General features: G+C 35.8%; 1 protein-coding gene across 2 annotated transcripts in view; it reads right to left on the bottom strand.

Moving 5' to 3' along the window:
- The window catches only part of PRKD1 (protein kinase D1), a 324,330-nt gene that overhangs the window by 141,577 nt on the left and 165,977 nt on the right, over nt 1–16,776 (bottom strand). For both annotated transcript variants that reach the window (XM_056134138.1, XM_056134139.1), the window contains exon 2: nt 3,187–3,325. In XM_056134138.1, the coding sequence (XP_055990113.1) occupies nt 3,187–3,325 (139 nt within the window). The remainder of the gene's footprint in view (nt 1–3,186; nt 3,326–16,776) is intronic.

Genomic DNA, 16,776 nt, shown 5'->3' with positions numbered 1-16,776 from the left:
ACCTAAATGCAGTATTACAAAATGAGAACTTCTATGATATGGGTATTATTGGGGGTTGATAAGAGTGGCAGGAAAGTAAGCCAAGGCACTGGAGAATGAGAGGAAGATCCGAGAGTGGAGGAAAGTAAGAGGCCTAGTACTCTGCACTGAAGCAAATGATTACACCATCTTTATGCAGGGATACCAGAGCACAAGTGAGGCAAGAAAACAGGAAAAACACATCAGATCTTTGATCTCAAAGACTCAGAGTGTGAAAGAGTCAGGGAAAGAAAGCAAGAGATGGGGGTGGAAGGGGATATGCAATAATGCAGGGCATGGGGTTTTTAAGGAAAACTTACTTTTAACCTTTATTAAGAAAAATAATGTATTAAATTAGAATGGAAGAGGAACTAAGAGAATATTGTGACCAAGGGAGTGGCAGCGTAGACTGTGGGAGATGGGAAAAGAATGGAATGCATATATGCAGGCATGTATATTATCCACGACATGTATTTATATTTGAGTATGTGTCTGAAAGGTTTTTCTGAGGCTTTAGTGAGAGACAGTTGAGACAATGAGCTGCCTTTAAAAGTCCCCACAGTCACTGATGTCAGGAAAACAGGAGAATAAAAAGGGTTGAACACAGAGGTGTTGATCTTTTGCAAAGAAGACGGAATGCTTGTCCTGGTGTAGCATGGGCATCCAGAGGTTTCAACAGGTCAGGGGTGGTGTGGGGGAAGTAGGATGTCTCACAGAAACATGCAAATGGGCTGCCCTCTCCACCATACACACTCCCACACACAGCCTGCATTCAATCTGCTTCCTAAAATGAAGCCTTGGATAATAAAAGTAAAATCAAAAGAAAAATAAATGTAGAAATGCAATTAAAAATCTCAGATATTTATGGACATTGCCATAGAGAAAAATAAGATGAGGAAAACACATTGCAAAGCAGCCTGACTATAAGTTTAATCTGAATTATGCAGAGAATAGATTTAGTACATGATTTCCTTGAATAATTTACTTCAGGCAGCCCCTAGTGTTCAGAAACAGGAAACTCAGAAAATGACATGTCTAGGCACTAGTTTAATGAAAAAACAAACAAACAAAAAAATATGGAAGCTTTGGCTTTTTTGTTTATTGAGTAACCGGAAATTCTATAAACTAGAGGAAAATTATTATTTCTATTTAGCAAAGCCAAGTGGTTGTTTAATAGACCTTATTGACACAATAAAAATGTGGAAAACACAGGACCACACAAAAACGCAAGATGATCAATAAAGACAAAGTGAACTAGACTGAATCACAGCAAAGACAAACAGAATTATAATTAGTGTACCCAAGTTCTGGACTCTGAACTATTTGAGGAACTGGGAAAAAGAAGTTCAAAATCATTAAAGCTAATGGATTTCCACTAGTCAAAGAAATAGCAGGCAAAGAAAGGCAGAGAGGAGAAAAGAGTAAAATGTTCTGTTTCTCAAAAATGATTGTGTTAACAAAAATAAACAGTAAATATCTAGAACTATTCACAACCACTGATTGACTTGTACGGTAAAGATATCTGCTATAGGTCACCTTCTGTCTTTTTTATTTTTTAAAGATAAATGCATCCTCCCTTCCCTGACCCGCATGCTATTTTGATAGGCAAATTCTGATTACTAATTTCTAAACCCTAAGAACACCTCAATTTGAGTGAGGGAATATGGCCATTATTCAGGGAGGACTAAAGTAACAGTAATTGATATGTACAGACCAGTTAACTCCTCACCCCTAAGCTCTGTTTCCTCCTTGGTACTGGCTAATAACTATAGGGATTTTGATTTTGGCTCAACTAAAGTAATGGTTTTCTAGTATTAGTTTTATTTTTTTGGCTTCCAAAACATAATAGGTTTTTGACTTCTATCTTCACTTTTCTTATTTGTGCATTGCTGGGATGATAAAAGAAACGAAACTAAAAGAAGTGACTAGGTGTGATATCTTCCAATTCAAAAGAAATGTTTTGCTTTTACAAATATAATTATAATTGATTACGAAAGCAGCCTTAAAATTTCACTTGAGATGAATCTGAGATGTATCTCATGTTCCTTAAAAAAGTTTCTTAAAATTTCATTTGAAGTCTCCGGCTACTATTGTGTTGCTAGCAATGCCCTCCTTAAAATCTGTTAGTAGTTGTTTTAAATATTTAGCTGTTCCCTCATTAGGTGCATATACATTTAAGAGTATGATTTCTTCCTGTTGTACGTATCCCTTGATGAATAGAAAATAGCCTTCACTGTCCCTTCTAATCTTTTTAAACCTGAAATTTATGTTGCTGGATACTAGTATGGCCACCCCAGCTTTTTTGAGGGAGCTCTTTGCTTGCAGGATTGTCTTCCATTCTCTAACTTTGAGCCTGTGTTTGCTCTGACTGTTCAGATGAGTTTCTTGTAGGCAGCAGAATGTTGGGTTCTGTCTCTGAATCCATTTTGCCACTCTGTGTCTCTTGATTGGTGAATTTAGACTGTTGACGTTGAAAGAGATTACTGTTATGGGGTTTTATGTCATCTAGGAAACTGACTGCAGTAGGCTGAGTAAGCAGAGGGACAGTACTTGTAGTTATCAGGGCCCTGTTCCATTTTCATTTTCAACAAGCTGCCCTGCCATTAACAGCACTCTGAGCTCTAAGCAAGAACACACTGGGATGGTGACTAAGCATTATTTTTAAGTTTTAGGTTTCATTTATCAGTTTACTTCTAAAAATTCAATTGGGTAACTGAAGAGCTATTATAGGGATTAAGGTGCTTCCTGCATGCAGCAAACCCTAGGATGATCCCTGGCACCACATATGGTCCAGTGAGTATTTTCAGAAGTGATCTCTAAGTGCAGAGCCAGGACTAGCCTTGAGTACTGATGGGTGTGGCCCCATACTCTCCCCTACCAACCACTGAATTAAACTTTTATTTGTTTAGTTCCAATCAAGCAAATCAAGAACAAAGGGTAACCTTGAACTCTACTGGATGTGGCCTCAAATTCCTCTTTTCCCCCCATTCATTTGGGCTTTTTTTTGGTTTTGTTTCATTTCAGTAAATGGAGCACAAATTAAGATGTAAAAAAAAAAATTCATTTGAGATGAATTTAAGATATATTTCATGTTCCTTAAAAATAGTTCTTATGTCCAAGAATTATTTTAATACTATGTATTAATCTATGATGGGGGGAAATACAAACCTGACAAGACAACTTCAATAAGATCACCTTCCTGGATATCACTTGCTGCTTTCACCAGTTGAAGGATGTTTTCAGAGGTAGGGTCATGGCGAAAAAGCAGGATCTTATCATACATCCCATAGAATCCACATTCAGGGAACTGTAAAAATAAAACAACAGGTTAAATATCAAAATCCTCCTAAATTTCAAATAAAAAACAAATAACAGGGCATCAACACAAATTAGAGAAGTTTAAAGTATGTACAACTAGTAAAAATAAAAACAAAATCAGCTATTTAAATTGAAATTGACAAAATTTCAATTTAGGGGATTAAATATATGCACATATTTACAATAAAAGCAATGGTGACAAACAATCTTTTAATTAGGAGAGCAAGAAAATAGACTATACCATAAAATTAGAAAAATATTCTCGCCTTAAGATAGTTAAGCAGTGTGCATTTTCAAATACAATCTGATGTAATCCAATAGCATGAATGATACCAGGTTTATTACAATCCCATTACAATTATTGACAAAATTTGTTGCAATAAAGGGAAATTTATTTTGGCAAATTAAAAACTTAAAGTCAGTAAATCTAAAAAAAATATTTTGTGTGGGAGGATTGAGGAGGCAGGTGGTTTATCTATATCCCTTAGACTTGGGGAACTATCAAAGGTGACAATTTCCTCTTCAGTTGCTGCATTATAGTGCATGCAGTTTTTATGTAATCTAACTAAAATAAGTAAATAAGCAAAAATATTTTAAGCTTAAGGGATGTGTGTTTTCTTTACAAGGACAATGTGTTCATCACTAAAGTATACCATCTAATAATACATATAATAAAAACCAAATGAATGTTATTTTTACAGTGGAAAATTCTGGAAAATTAAAAGAGTAAAAATACAATTATAAATCAATAATATTAGTTTTGCATTCTCCTTTTCTTTCTAATAAAAGAAAGGACCCTATGTTCAAAATATAACCAGTTCCATTTTAAAAGAAGAACTTTTTGACTAAAAAGGACACCCTTAAAGCTCTAAAAGAAAATTAATTCCAACCCACAAACTCAGTTGAAACATAGAAGAAAACACATTTGCACCAGCATTGAATATTTTTATTAGAACAAATAAACAACCCCAGATAATTTCTTATGTGAATGAACTCTTTTACTGTCTATGACATCCACATAATGATTAGGGGTAACAAGAACTGTATATGACATCCACATAATAATTAAAGACTACAAGCCTTTAATAAATTAGTATCTGTAGTGTAGTGGGAAAAGGTTACAAGAAGAAAAAAAAATTTCCTTATTGGAGGAGGGCTACCAAGCAGTACTCAGGGTGTCACACCTAGAGAGGCTGATGATGTAACACAGAGTCTCAGGAAGAAAAGTTGAGTGGACCCTGAGTGCAGGAGACTACCAAGTTCACCTTGATAGAACTTAGGGGCCACCATATTACACTCAACAGTGCTTGGCGCAGAGGTCATGCAGTGCCATATACTGACCCTGTGAAACTCTTATTCACCTCTGAATCCTGTAGTGCCTCCGGCCCCTCCCCCAATTTTTTTTTCTAGTCTTGACATCTGGTGAAGGATCTAACATATATGACAGCAAGTACAGAACTTAAGGAAATATTACTGGACGGCTATATCCAGAATGAGATATTATTAACATTCCAAAGATAAGTATAACATTCCAAATTCTTCTTATTCATAAAAACTGAGGCTATGATGACAGAAGACTTTTTGTTTTGTTTCAGGGCCACACCTGGCAGTGCTTAGGCCTTACTTACTCCTGGTCTGGGTTCCAGGGATTGAATCTGGTTGGCTGCATGTAATGTAAGCACCCTACTGGCTGTACTACCTCTTCAGCCCCATGGAACATTTTACAAATTAAAAATAAATATACTCATGATATTCACTTGCTTTCAAGAGTCTGTTAACAATCAGGCTTAAAACTGTCCATTACTGAATATTATTCAGTCAGTTGGCATCCTTAAAATAAACACAAGAGCTAAATGATGTCATTGCTTCTACTGTGCTAATTAAAATAAAAATATAATAGTTCTCTTTTTTATTTTAGTAATTTCTCCAATTGGAAAAAAGGGGGAAAAATTCCTGACCCCAATTGATAAACAACTTGTTAATTTACATATGTTTTAAACTTCAATTAAAATAAAATGAATATGTATATATATCTATGAAGTTTGAAAAAACACAAATAGCAGCAAAATCACAATAAGGTCACTAACTGTTTTTATCAGCGCCCTGTGAGTTTTACTGTGGTTCCGTATAGTCATTGTCATTCACAATCTGTACTCTCGCACAGATCTAAACCCCATAATCAAAGGCTAGTTTGTTAGTAAATTTTATAAAACTAGAAACTATGGAGTATGTGTGTATGAAAAAGAATATAAGCTTCTACTACACATTTCCTTTTGCTCACTAGAAATTTTTTGAGTCTTACTTAGACATACTGCATTTAAAACAGATTTTGTTCTCATTATTTATAATTCCTTACAACAATTTAGATTAATTATTCATTCTTTCACCCACAACAGTACATTAGGTACTTTACAGTTTTTAATTAAAACAGGTAAAAGTGCTTTATGTACAATATTTATGTACAAGATGCAGTGCTTTAATACCTTACATAAGTATTCGTGTTCCTGGAGCGAGCAGATGCCATTGGGCTACACTAGCACACAACAGCGACGGATGGAGACGATACTAATGTCCTCTTGAGCAAATCGAAGATGAACAGGATGACAAGTGATACATAAGTAAATAGGAATATAATTTTGGATCATATGAGACGCGTATATTTGATCTATATGTCTACCTTTATGCCAATATCACACAGTACTTATTTTTTTACTAAAACCTTAAGTTTTGGTTTGTATCTTTTCCCTTTTCATAGACTGTTTTACATAATGTAGGTCTTCTGCGTTTTGGTATACATTTTAGAAACCACCAATTGCTACAAAAAATCTGCTCTGATAATTTTTAATGATTTGTGTTGGAGTATAAATAAGTGTGTAAAACTACCTGCGGACACATTGATTTTGTGATGAACACAGTATGTTGCTCTATTTATTAATTTCTTTTAACTTATTCTCAAAATGTTTTATCTTAGATTATATTTGTTAAAGCTAGAGAAACATCTTATTTTATTCTTAAATACTGAGAAATAAATATGTAGTAAAATTCACTGTCATATTGTATAAACAATTTTTGAGAAGTATATACTAATATGATAGCACAGCGGATAGGGAGTTTGCCTTGCACACAGCCGATCCAGGTTCGATTCCTCTGTCCCTCTTGAAGAGCCCGGCAAACTACCAAGAGTATCCTACCCACATGGCAGAGACTGGCAAACTCCCTTTGGTGTATTTGATATGCCAAAAACAGAAACAACAAGTCTCACAATGGAGATGTTACTGGTGCCCACTTGAGCAAATTGATGAACAATGGGAGGACAGTGCTACAGTGCTATATACTAATATGCCACACATCCAGCATATACCCCACAGCCAAAATATAGAACAGTTTCTTCATTTATAGTAAAGTTCTTCCCTGACACGTAGCCCGAGACAAGCACTGCTGATTTGTTTCTATTCTATAATTTAGTCTTTTTAAGAAAATAAGAGAGAGAGAGAGAGAGAGAGAGAGAGAGAGAGAGAGAGAGAGAGAGAGAGAGAGAGAAGGGCTGGAAAGATAGCACAGCGGGTAGGCATTTGCCTTGCATGCGGTCAACCCGGGTTGGATTCCCAGCATCCCATATGGTCCCCTGAGGACCGCCAAGAGTAACTCCTGAGTGCAGAGCCAGGAATAACCCCTGTGCATCGCCAAGTGTCACCCAAAAAAGCAAAAAAATAAATAAATAACAGAAATGCTATAGAACTTAAATTTTAAATTAGCAATTATTTTACTTAGCATAATAAATCTGAGATTGGTTCAGCTTTCAAGGACCATAAGTATATCCCTTTTCATTACTAAAGAATTTTCTGGTTTTTTTTTATTTGTTAGTTGAGGGGCATTTGAGTTAGTTCCAGATATTCAATATCAAAAGAAGATACTGTAAATGTTCACTTACAAATTGTTCCATGATATAATTTTTCAGATTATACTTTAATATAATAAAGTATATTATATTTTACTACTTCTACTTCTACTTCTACTCAGATCTCTTTAATAGCCACATCCACCTGCCCACATACCAAATTCCGCAGGATGGATCTGTCATTCCCAATGTTCTTCCTTCCGAAATCCGACACGCCATTTCGTCAGTAAAGAAACAAAAGAGCACCTGGTCCAGACAAGGTCAGACCTAAACACCTGAAAAATCTACCATCAGTACTCATCAATACATTGGCTCGGCTTTTCACATGCTACCTGTCTGAATGCAAGGTTCCGTCCCAATGGAAAACCAACAGGACTGTACTACTATACAAGAAGGGAGACATCCATGACATTGGCAACTATCGCCCAATCTGCCTATTGTCTGTCATCTACAAGCTGTTCACTCGAGTCTTCCTGAATAGGATTGGCAGAACACTAGATGAAAGACAACCATGCAAGCAAGCCGGGTTCCGAAAAGGATTCAGCACCATCAACCATATCCACATGGTAACCAAACTCATTGAGGTTTCTCGGGAGTTCAAGATGTCACTCTGTTTAATGTTCATTGATTTAAAGAAGGCCTTTGATTTTGTTGAGATGGAAGTGGTCATCGAAACCCTAGCCAATCAGGGCGTTCAAACTCAACACATCAGGTTCCTCTGTGAGCTCTATTACAGATTCACTACCAGGATCTCACCATTCTACAAAGAAGTGATTTTCGATGTCAAGAGAGGGGTTTGGCAAGGTGATACTATTTCACTAAACTCTTCAGTGCCACTCTCGAGAACATCATGTGACAACTGGAATGGGAAGGAATGGGAGTGAAGATAGATGGTCGGCAACTACACCACCTCTGCTTTGCTGATGACATCGTCTAATAACACCAAACATCAGCCAAGAGGCACAAATGCTGACCGACTTCAACTGTGATGTGGAAATGTCAGACTACAAATGAATCTCACAAAGACAATGTTCATGAGAAATAGTCTTGTTCCTGATGTTCCATTTACTCTCAACTGAACGGCCATATCAGAATGCAACAGTTATGTGTACCTAGGTCCAGAAGTCAACATGACAAATGACCTGGCACCTGATGTAACACAGAGTCTTACAGGAGGAAGAGAGCATCTTGGAACGCCTTCAAGAGCGTCGAACAAATAACTAAGAGGACGAAGAACTTCCAGCTCTGAGCACATCTCTTCAATTCCACTGTTCTTCCTGCATTAACATACGCATCAGAGACCTGGGCCCTACGAAAACAGGATGAGAACACCATTCAGGTCTCTCAAAGAGGAATCAAGAGCTATGCCTGGAGTATCGCACTTCACTCAAATGAGAGAAATAATCCGGAGTTCCGACCTCCATCAACGCTCAAGAATCAGGGACACTATCTCGTTTGCCAAGGCATCGAAAATCAGATGGGCTGGACACGTAATGAGATTTAGAGATGACCGCTGAACTAGAGCCATTACCGACTGAATTCCACAGGACATCAAAAGATCGTGTGGCTTCCCACCTACGAGATGATCAGACTTCTTCATCAAGACCCTGAACGATAGGTTTGAGGCTCTTGGTGTTCCTAGAATGAGCAGATGACATTGGGCTACACTAGCAAACAAGAGGGATGAATGGAGACACCTGCTCAAGCAAATCGATGAGTAACGGGATATCAAGTGATCAAGTGATAATTTTTAAAATTTTTAGGAGTTTATAGAATTATCTACATAACTTCTTAAGCAGCCAGTAAACGGTTTACAAATTGTTTTTACCAATATGAGAGCTAAAGTTTCTCTGTATCCTCATAACAGAGGGCAAGGGTTCTTCGAATTTTAGACCATCTAATGGGAGTATCATGTTTGGGCCTGAATGATAGTACAGCAGGTAGGATGCTTGCCTTGAAGACACTTGGGTTTAACCCTGGGCAGCACCTATGGTCCGCTCAGCACTGGTTGGAGTGAGACCTGAGCACAGAACTAGGAGTAAGCCCAGAACACTAATGGGTATAGGAAAAAAAATACAAAACAAAAATCACAGCTATAATTTACAGTCTTAACAAAAAAAGATGTGAAATATCTTTGCACACACTTGTAATAAACTCCTTTGAATCAGTTTTTAAAATTGTTTTCTTGTTGTATTCTAATAGTTCATTATATAGTCTAAATAAAAGTCATGTCTTTCACAGATATTTGCTTTAGTCTGTGACTTGTCTTTTCATTGTTTGCTGAAGTTCTTATCCACTAGAAAATAATTTTAAAAGAAGCGAAAATTATGAATTTGTGAACAGTTTTCTCATGTTATGCAAGATCTGCATAAAAATGAGATTAGCTCTTCCTTAAATATTTGGTAGAATTCTCCAGCAAAGTCACCAGTCTGATTTTTTAAAAAGTTCAGACTACATATTTAATTTACATAATTGGTATAATACTAGTTATATTTCAATTTCCTTTAAGTGAGATTTCAGCAGTGTATGTCCTCAATGAAATCTATTTGTTTCATCTGAGTTGTCAAATCCATGGGGATTTTTTTAAGCATATTTCCTCATGACCCTTTTAAAATATGTTGAGACTGGAGAGATGCCACTTTAATAATTTCCTATATTTATAATATTTATTCTCTACTTCTTCCATGATTAGTATGACTGTTGATCTATGTAGGTATTTTTATGCTAGTAATATAAAGTTTGATTATTATCTTTTTGATAGTAAGAAGTTCCATGCTTGATGTTTAACTCTACTTTCTCAAAATCACCTGGTCTAGTCAGAGTTTATTGTAGTTTCATGCTAACTTTAGAGTTGCATTTCTAGTTCTGTAAAAAACTGTTACTGGAGATGCCAATGAAATAAAACAGCAAGAAAGAAGCATGCCTGGCACTCAGTCAACCAGGGCTTGATCTCCAGTTCTCTGAATGCCACCAGGAGTGATCCTGAGCACTGGACCCTGAGCATAATTAGGTGTGACCTCGAAAAAAAACAACACAAATGTTACTTGGATTGCTAAGGACATTGAGTGTGCAGATATACATGGGTAGTAGTCTATTTTAATAATATTGTACTTTGAAATAACAAACTTAAGATGTTTTAATGATTGTGTCTTTTTAAATTTTTTTCAGTAATGTTTTAAAAAATTTAGAGCATAAATCTTGCTTCACGTGTTTCCAGGTGAATCCCAGGAATCTTTCTGGCTAAATCCATCACCTCTAACATTTCTGGTCTGTTTGTATTAACTCTTTTACTCCTGGTTATGGATCACTTCTTTTCTGCTTTTACACATGTGTACTTTTAAAATAAGATGCCAGATATGATGATTAATGAGAATGCTTGGAATTAAACATTAAAGATTCTTCCTGTAAAAAATGTTGATATTTGTTTTGGCAAAACATCAAGGGAATAGTAAATCAGTTTTATCTTTCCAAGGCTTGTTTTAGAAGTGTTGTTAGCACAGCTCTAGAGTAGCATTTGCTCTAGGGATGGCTTAGATCTGATACTAATGCAAGACTCTTGAAGATCTTTGTAGAACGCCTAAGGATCTCAGTGAAACCTATTTGTCAGAAACCCACTCTCTCAGCTCTATCACCTGGAGAGTGATAATTTCAGAGCACTTTGTTTTTCTTATAGATAGATTTCCACACAAATTAAATTCCAATACTCACTGGACTACAAAGTATACTTTTTGTTTGTTCTTCATGTATCTTCTACTTTTCCAACATTTCATCCTTAAAAATGTCACTGACTTAGTATCCTTGAGCTCTGTTCTTTATCCTTTCCATGACATCAGTTAGACTCTGTTTGGCTTCTCTTTTTCTACTCTATATTCTGTATCCTGGCTCCATGCAGAAAGCTCAGATGATTGTAGTATTCAGCCCTGCTCAGTGCCTTATCTCACAGGCCACAACTTTGTATCTAAAATAAGCTTTTTATTCATGTTGTATTACTTTCTATGACTGCTCCATATGAGATATTCCTTGTGAATAGAAGTCAAAACTTCTTGTGCTTTTAAAAGATAGCCTATTAGCCTCTTTATTCAATAAAAACACAACTAAATCATTTTGTTTTCATCTGCAAGAAAAATAAATAGAAGAAAAATAAGATAGCCAGGAGCTGGACAGATAAGTACAATGGGGAAGGTGGTTTGCCTGCCATTTTGCCAACCCTGACATAGGTGCCCTGAGCACCTCAGGACCAATCTCTGAGTAGAAATCCAGGACTAATTACTGAGCAGAGCTGGGTGTGGGCCACACCCCTCATAAGAATATATCCATAAAAGGGAAGAACCTGGCTAATGCTAGTGAACAAGAAATGCTAGTGACCATTCAATGACAGGCATCAAAACTAGGGCTGCACACATGTGAAGTATGAATGAGATCTTGAACAATATTCCTGACTTTCTCATAACATGTTTTTAAGGAACTTGGGGTTGACTAAGTGGTACAATGTCTCCCTTGTATGTATGAGGCTGAAGAGTTAGCCCTGACCCAAAACACACATTGGGTGCAACTCCCACAGTACCACTGTCTGTTCTCTGTGCCACAGCGTATGTTCTCTGGTGCAACTCAACCAGGTATGTGTGAGCACCACAACCAAATGCACAGTCCTTGTTCATGACAGCAGCAGCAGCATAAACAACAAATGGAAAGAAAATGTGCAGAAATTACATTTTAAAAATCAATAATGAAATAAAAATACAAAGTTTGGTCATCACTATATAGGCTTCAAATATCAATGTTAAACTACATCGAATTAAACTTGAAAGATTAAGGTGCTGTCCTTGATTTATTATATAAATGTTCTTCAAAATATAAAACATTAATTAATATGCAAAACCTTTTAACCTTTCCACAACTATGAACAGTTGATTTTTATTTGAGACAGAAGAGATCCAATGTTTGGGTTGAGGTGAACAAAGACTGACAAGAGACAGAAAGAAGATGTGACAATAATTAGTTCTCTGAAAAAAAAAAAAGCTTAGCTGCACAATGTTTTCTAGTTAAAGCCTTTCAATGTACTTGTACACTGGAAGGGTTAGTTGGGAAAACTGAGGGTTCTTAAGAGACAAGGACCGTGGCAGCTTATCACAATTTCACTGCAAACTGACCTTATCCACATTCACTTGTTTTCTTCAAGGACATAGCTATATTCAATTTCTCTCTGATCCTGTGTGGCTGACATTCTATGCTGTGCCACCTTATAGATTTAAGGGTAGAATGTAAAAAATAATTTGGTGTTCAAAGAAACACTGTATGTTTCATATCAGGTCTGAATATCTCATATCCTATATATGTGTGTGTGTGAAGTATTACATGTTAATCTATTAATACATTCATTACATGATGTACGGGCTGGAGCGATAGCACAGTGGGTAAGGCATTTGCCTTGCACACAGCCAACATGGCCGACCCGAGTTTGATTCCTCCGCCCCTCTCGGAGAGCCCGGCAAGCTACCGAGAGTATTCGATATGCCAGACACAGTAACGACAAAGTCTCCAATGGAGACGTTACTGGGCCCGCTCGAGCAAATCGATGAAAAACGGGAGGACAGTGACATAATATACATATATACATCACATAAAACCCTGACAATAATTATTGTTTCTTAAATTACAATTACTCTGACTCAGAAAATATTTTTAAAGTATAATAATACCAAAATGAGTTACGTAATAAAGATATTGAAAAAAGCCTAAGTCTTTTTAAACAAAGTCAGAGTTATATATGTTCATGAAGGTAATAATTCCATCATAGAAGTGATAGCTGTGTGACTATTATTGCTCCAATACTCCTTCTTAGCACATCATAGAGCTGGTTTTTCTCTCTCATCAAGTTATTCAGAAACTGGTGTAGAGACCTGTGACCCAGGCACAGGTTGAATTCTAGCTTTTCAGGACAGTTGTCATGGCCGTGAAAGATGAGGTCATAAATTTATTGTTTTATATTGCACCTTATTATGAGGTAGAAATAAACCCATACACCTTTATCCTTTACTCTTAAGGGAAAAAATCTTTTATGCAACATGTTCTGCTTGAATAAAAACTATACACAATAAGACTTTCAAAATTATATTTGAAATGGATGTCTACAAGGTGAAAAGTGTAAGGGAACAATGCCTGACAACTGAGAAGAGAACATATTGGGGGAAAACACTCATAGAACAACATTCCCTAATTTGGTCATAATCATCTGTTTTTATGTGAAGGTGTGTGAGCTTTGAAATCTGAAAACCCTCATTAAACTAAATAGGCTTTCAGAAAGGCTCAGAGGCTTGTAAACTCAGCTGGAGCTTATTACAAGATCAGTTCTGTGTTTCTCAGAGGCTTTGTGGTTGCAAGCGCAAACGTCTGAGATAAGTGATTTCAAGCTCTCTCCACATTTGACTCTAACAAAACTGGCCACTGTGAAAATATGGCCAACAATCCCGGCACTGGTCCTAAGCTCTTTAATTCTACCCTATGCTGGAAACCTCTGTGCTGCTGTGTGTATCATTTGGCATTTTTGACCACAGAGCACAATTTACTGTTACATTTCACTATAAATTCATGGCTGGCCAGACAATGTGCTCCAGAGTAGAATAAATACATGTTTTAATGAGTAGCTGAAATGTGACCTGGCCAACTGGAACTCGAAGGAACAAAGGGTCCTTTTCCATAGTTGAGGCCAATCACAAAGGGCGAGGAGCAAGCACTACCAGAAACAAATTAATCCATGACTAAGTCCAACAGAAAAGGAGAGATGGTCTGACTAGGAAATAAAAATACATTGCCAGTTTCCTTTTGCTAAAAGGTGATGGAACTTCTGAAATTAAAATTATTTTGCTCAGTAACTTAGTATCTTGGGCCCTTGAATATTTTAGTTGTCTTATTAGAGATGATTCCCATAAAGTCATACTCCAATGTAGAGTCTCAATTAGAGAAAAAAAATTAAAAGATTTCTTTGCTTCTGAACTTAGCCAAAATACTTCTCAAGTGATCTCCCAAGAAAATGAGGACAATGCAGATGTATGTTTAATATTTTAATAATAAAAATATAAGGTGAAATGTCTCTAGACTCCTTTGGTGAAGTTTATGAAAGTGTCACTAGATTTAAGATATAAAAATGCAGGAAGATTGGGCAGTTACAGATGGTTTTGAAAGCAGTCAATTTTAAGACCAATTGTGTTCTTCTGGAGGATATTATAATAGAGAACTAAGACAACAAACAGATCATAAACTTATATTATAAAATTTCTTTAAGACCCAAACCATTCACCTTATACACCTCTCAATTTAAAAAAATATAAAACTCAAATGATATATTAAAACTTCTGTATACCCATTAAAAACAAACATTTAGTTGAATAACCAATGGGTGATAATTAAATATAGTGTACAACAACTCTAAGGATTAATTATTAGTTGGTTCAATCCTTATAAAAATATGAACACTTAAATTTTCACTGACAGACAAGTTACCACATGTAAATAAAAGGGGAACAGAAAAAGTGAATAATCTATATTCTCTAGTGACATCTTTCTGAATTGTGTTCCATCTGGGCAAGTCTCATTTAGTTGGTGATTTCATATCCTCAAAAGGAGGAACATAAAAAGAATTCCACACTATGACCACACAGCTATGTGACTAATTTCTGACTTTAATCTTAGGAAACAGAAATTCAAAAATAAACCTTTTAACTTTTGCTTTTACCCTCATCCTTCCCTTTTCACAACATATGTCAGTCCCAAATCCAAACAAGGCAAAAAATAAATAGTATTCCATCACAATAACTAAGAACTGCTATCAAAGAGAGGGTGCAATTGTATCTTTTTGTGTCAATTTTTATTATAAATTCCATCTGAATGATGTCAGATTTGCGAAGATAATTCCATTTTCAAGCAATATTTTAAAGCTATATTTGTTTTTGAAATTATGAACACTATCTGATTATGATGAAATAGGAACATTCATTACATACATTTTCCATGAAAAGCAACAAAATTGTCCAATAGCATATGCATTTCTAATTCTATTTGATATTTTCTGGGCCACACACATGCTGTCCAAGTGCAGATAACCTTAGTAAAGAATTAAACCAATGGCCTTGCTCTCTCTGCAGTTTCTCTCATACAAACATCTCCAGTCATAGAGACTACTCCACAACCTACAGTTTCCTTTGGGAAAAGGAGGCATTGAGAGGTTGGAGAGATTGTACAGAAGATAGGGGCTTACCTTGCATATAACCGACCAGGGTCCAATTCCTGGTTCCCCATATGATCCCCTACACCCCGCCAAGAGGGATCCCTGAGTGCAGAGACAGGAGTAAATAGCAAGCACTGCTAAGTGTGGCCCAGAAACAAGCAGAAAAAAAAAGGAAAGAATAAAAAAGGAGATGCCTTACATTAGGAATCTATAGACTTCAAAATCCTTCAAGGTCTAGATTACTATTTTTGGAGGGCTAGTACCCAGCAATGCTTGAGGATAACTGCTGTCTATGAGTTAAGCGATCAATCCTATTGGTCTTGGGAATAAAACCAGGATCAATCACATGCAAGAGAAGTGCCTTAACCCCTGTAATTTCTCTCAGGTGGGCCCCTACAGGTCTACATTTAAAAACATAGGTCAGTTTGGCTAATCTTCATCTTGAGAATCTATTACCCACAAGAATTCCCTTTCTCCTTCAAGACAAGACATGACTATTTTCACTCTTGCTTTCTTAAACCCAACCGAAGGCCTCTGACTTCTGCTTATAAGTTACTTTCTTCCTTTTTATTCACTTCCCTTTCATTACATTGAAAATCCCATACTTTAAACAATCATTTTTAATTTTAATTTTGAAATTAAACTTTAGCCTTACCCTCACTTATATCATAACAAAGGAAATAAAGGAAAAATATCTGAGATATCATAGAATTCATCAATGATATGCTTGAAATCTTTGGGAACTGGAATTTTCATATATTATCAAATGGCAGATTTTAGCTATGAGATATTTCTAAAAGCAGTTATGCTATAAGGCATAAAAACAAGAATCTATAGATGTCTATGGCTCTTGTGCGTGAGTCTGATTCCTAATCACAAACAAAACAGAACCATAAACGACATATAACATGTATATAACCTTAAGTACCTTTGGAGAATAATATCATAAAATTTTCTTCTGAGTATATAAGTACATTGATGTTATATCAAATAATGCTAAAATATGTTCAATAGGCTCAGTATATAGTAAAGTATATATATATATATATATAAAGTAACATGTGATTCAGTGAAATGCTGAACTGTTGACAGATTTTTTTTAATTTGAGTAATGTCATCTCTTAAAAATATAAAAAGCAATAATAAATAATGAATTAATATATTATTAACTATAATTCAGCAACTCTGTGTGTAGTGTTCCTGCAGTTATTTTAAATTACTGCTTTGTTGTATGTAATTTTTAAGTTCTAAAATAAATGTTAAAATTAAGCAATTATAGGTGGTAATAATTAATGAGTCTCATAATTGTTGTGTAAAA

Source organism: Sorex fumeus, unplaced genomic scaffold, assembly GCF_029834395.1.
Source record: "Sorex fumeus unplaced genomic scaffold, SorFum_2.1 ptg000098l, whole genome shotgun sequence".
NCBI lineage: Eukaryota > Metazoa > Chordata > Mammalia > Eulipotyphla > Soricidae > Sorex > Sorex fumeus.
The sequence above is the reverse complement of the archived record's forward strand: the minus strand, read 5'-3'. Positions and strand labels throughout refer to the sequence as shown.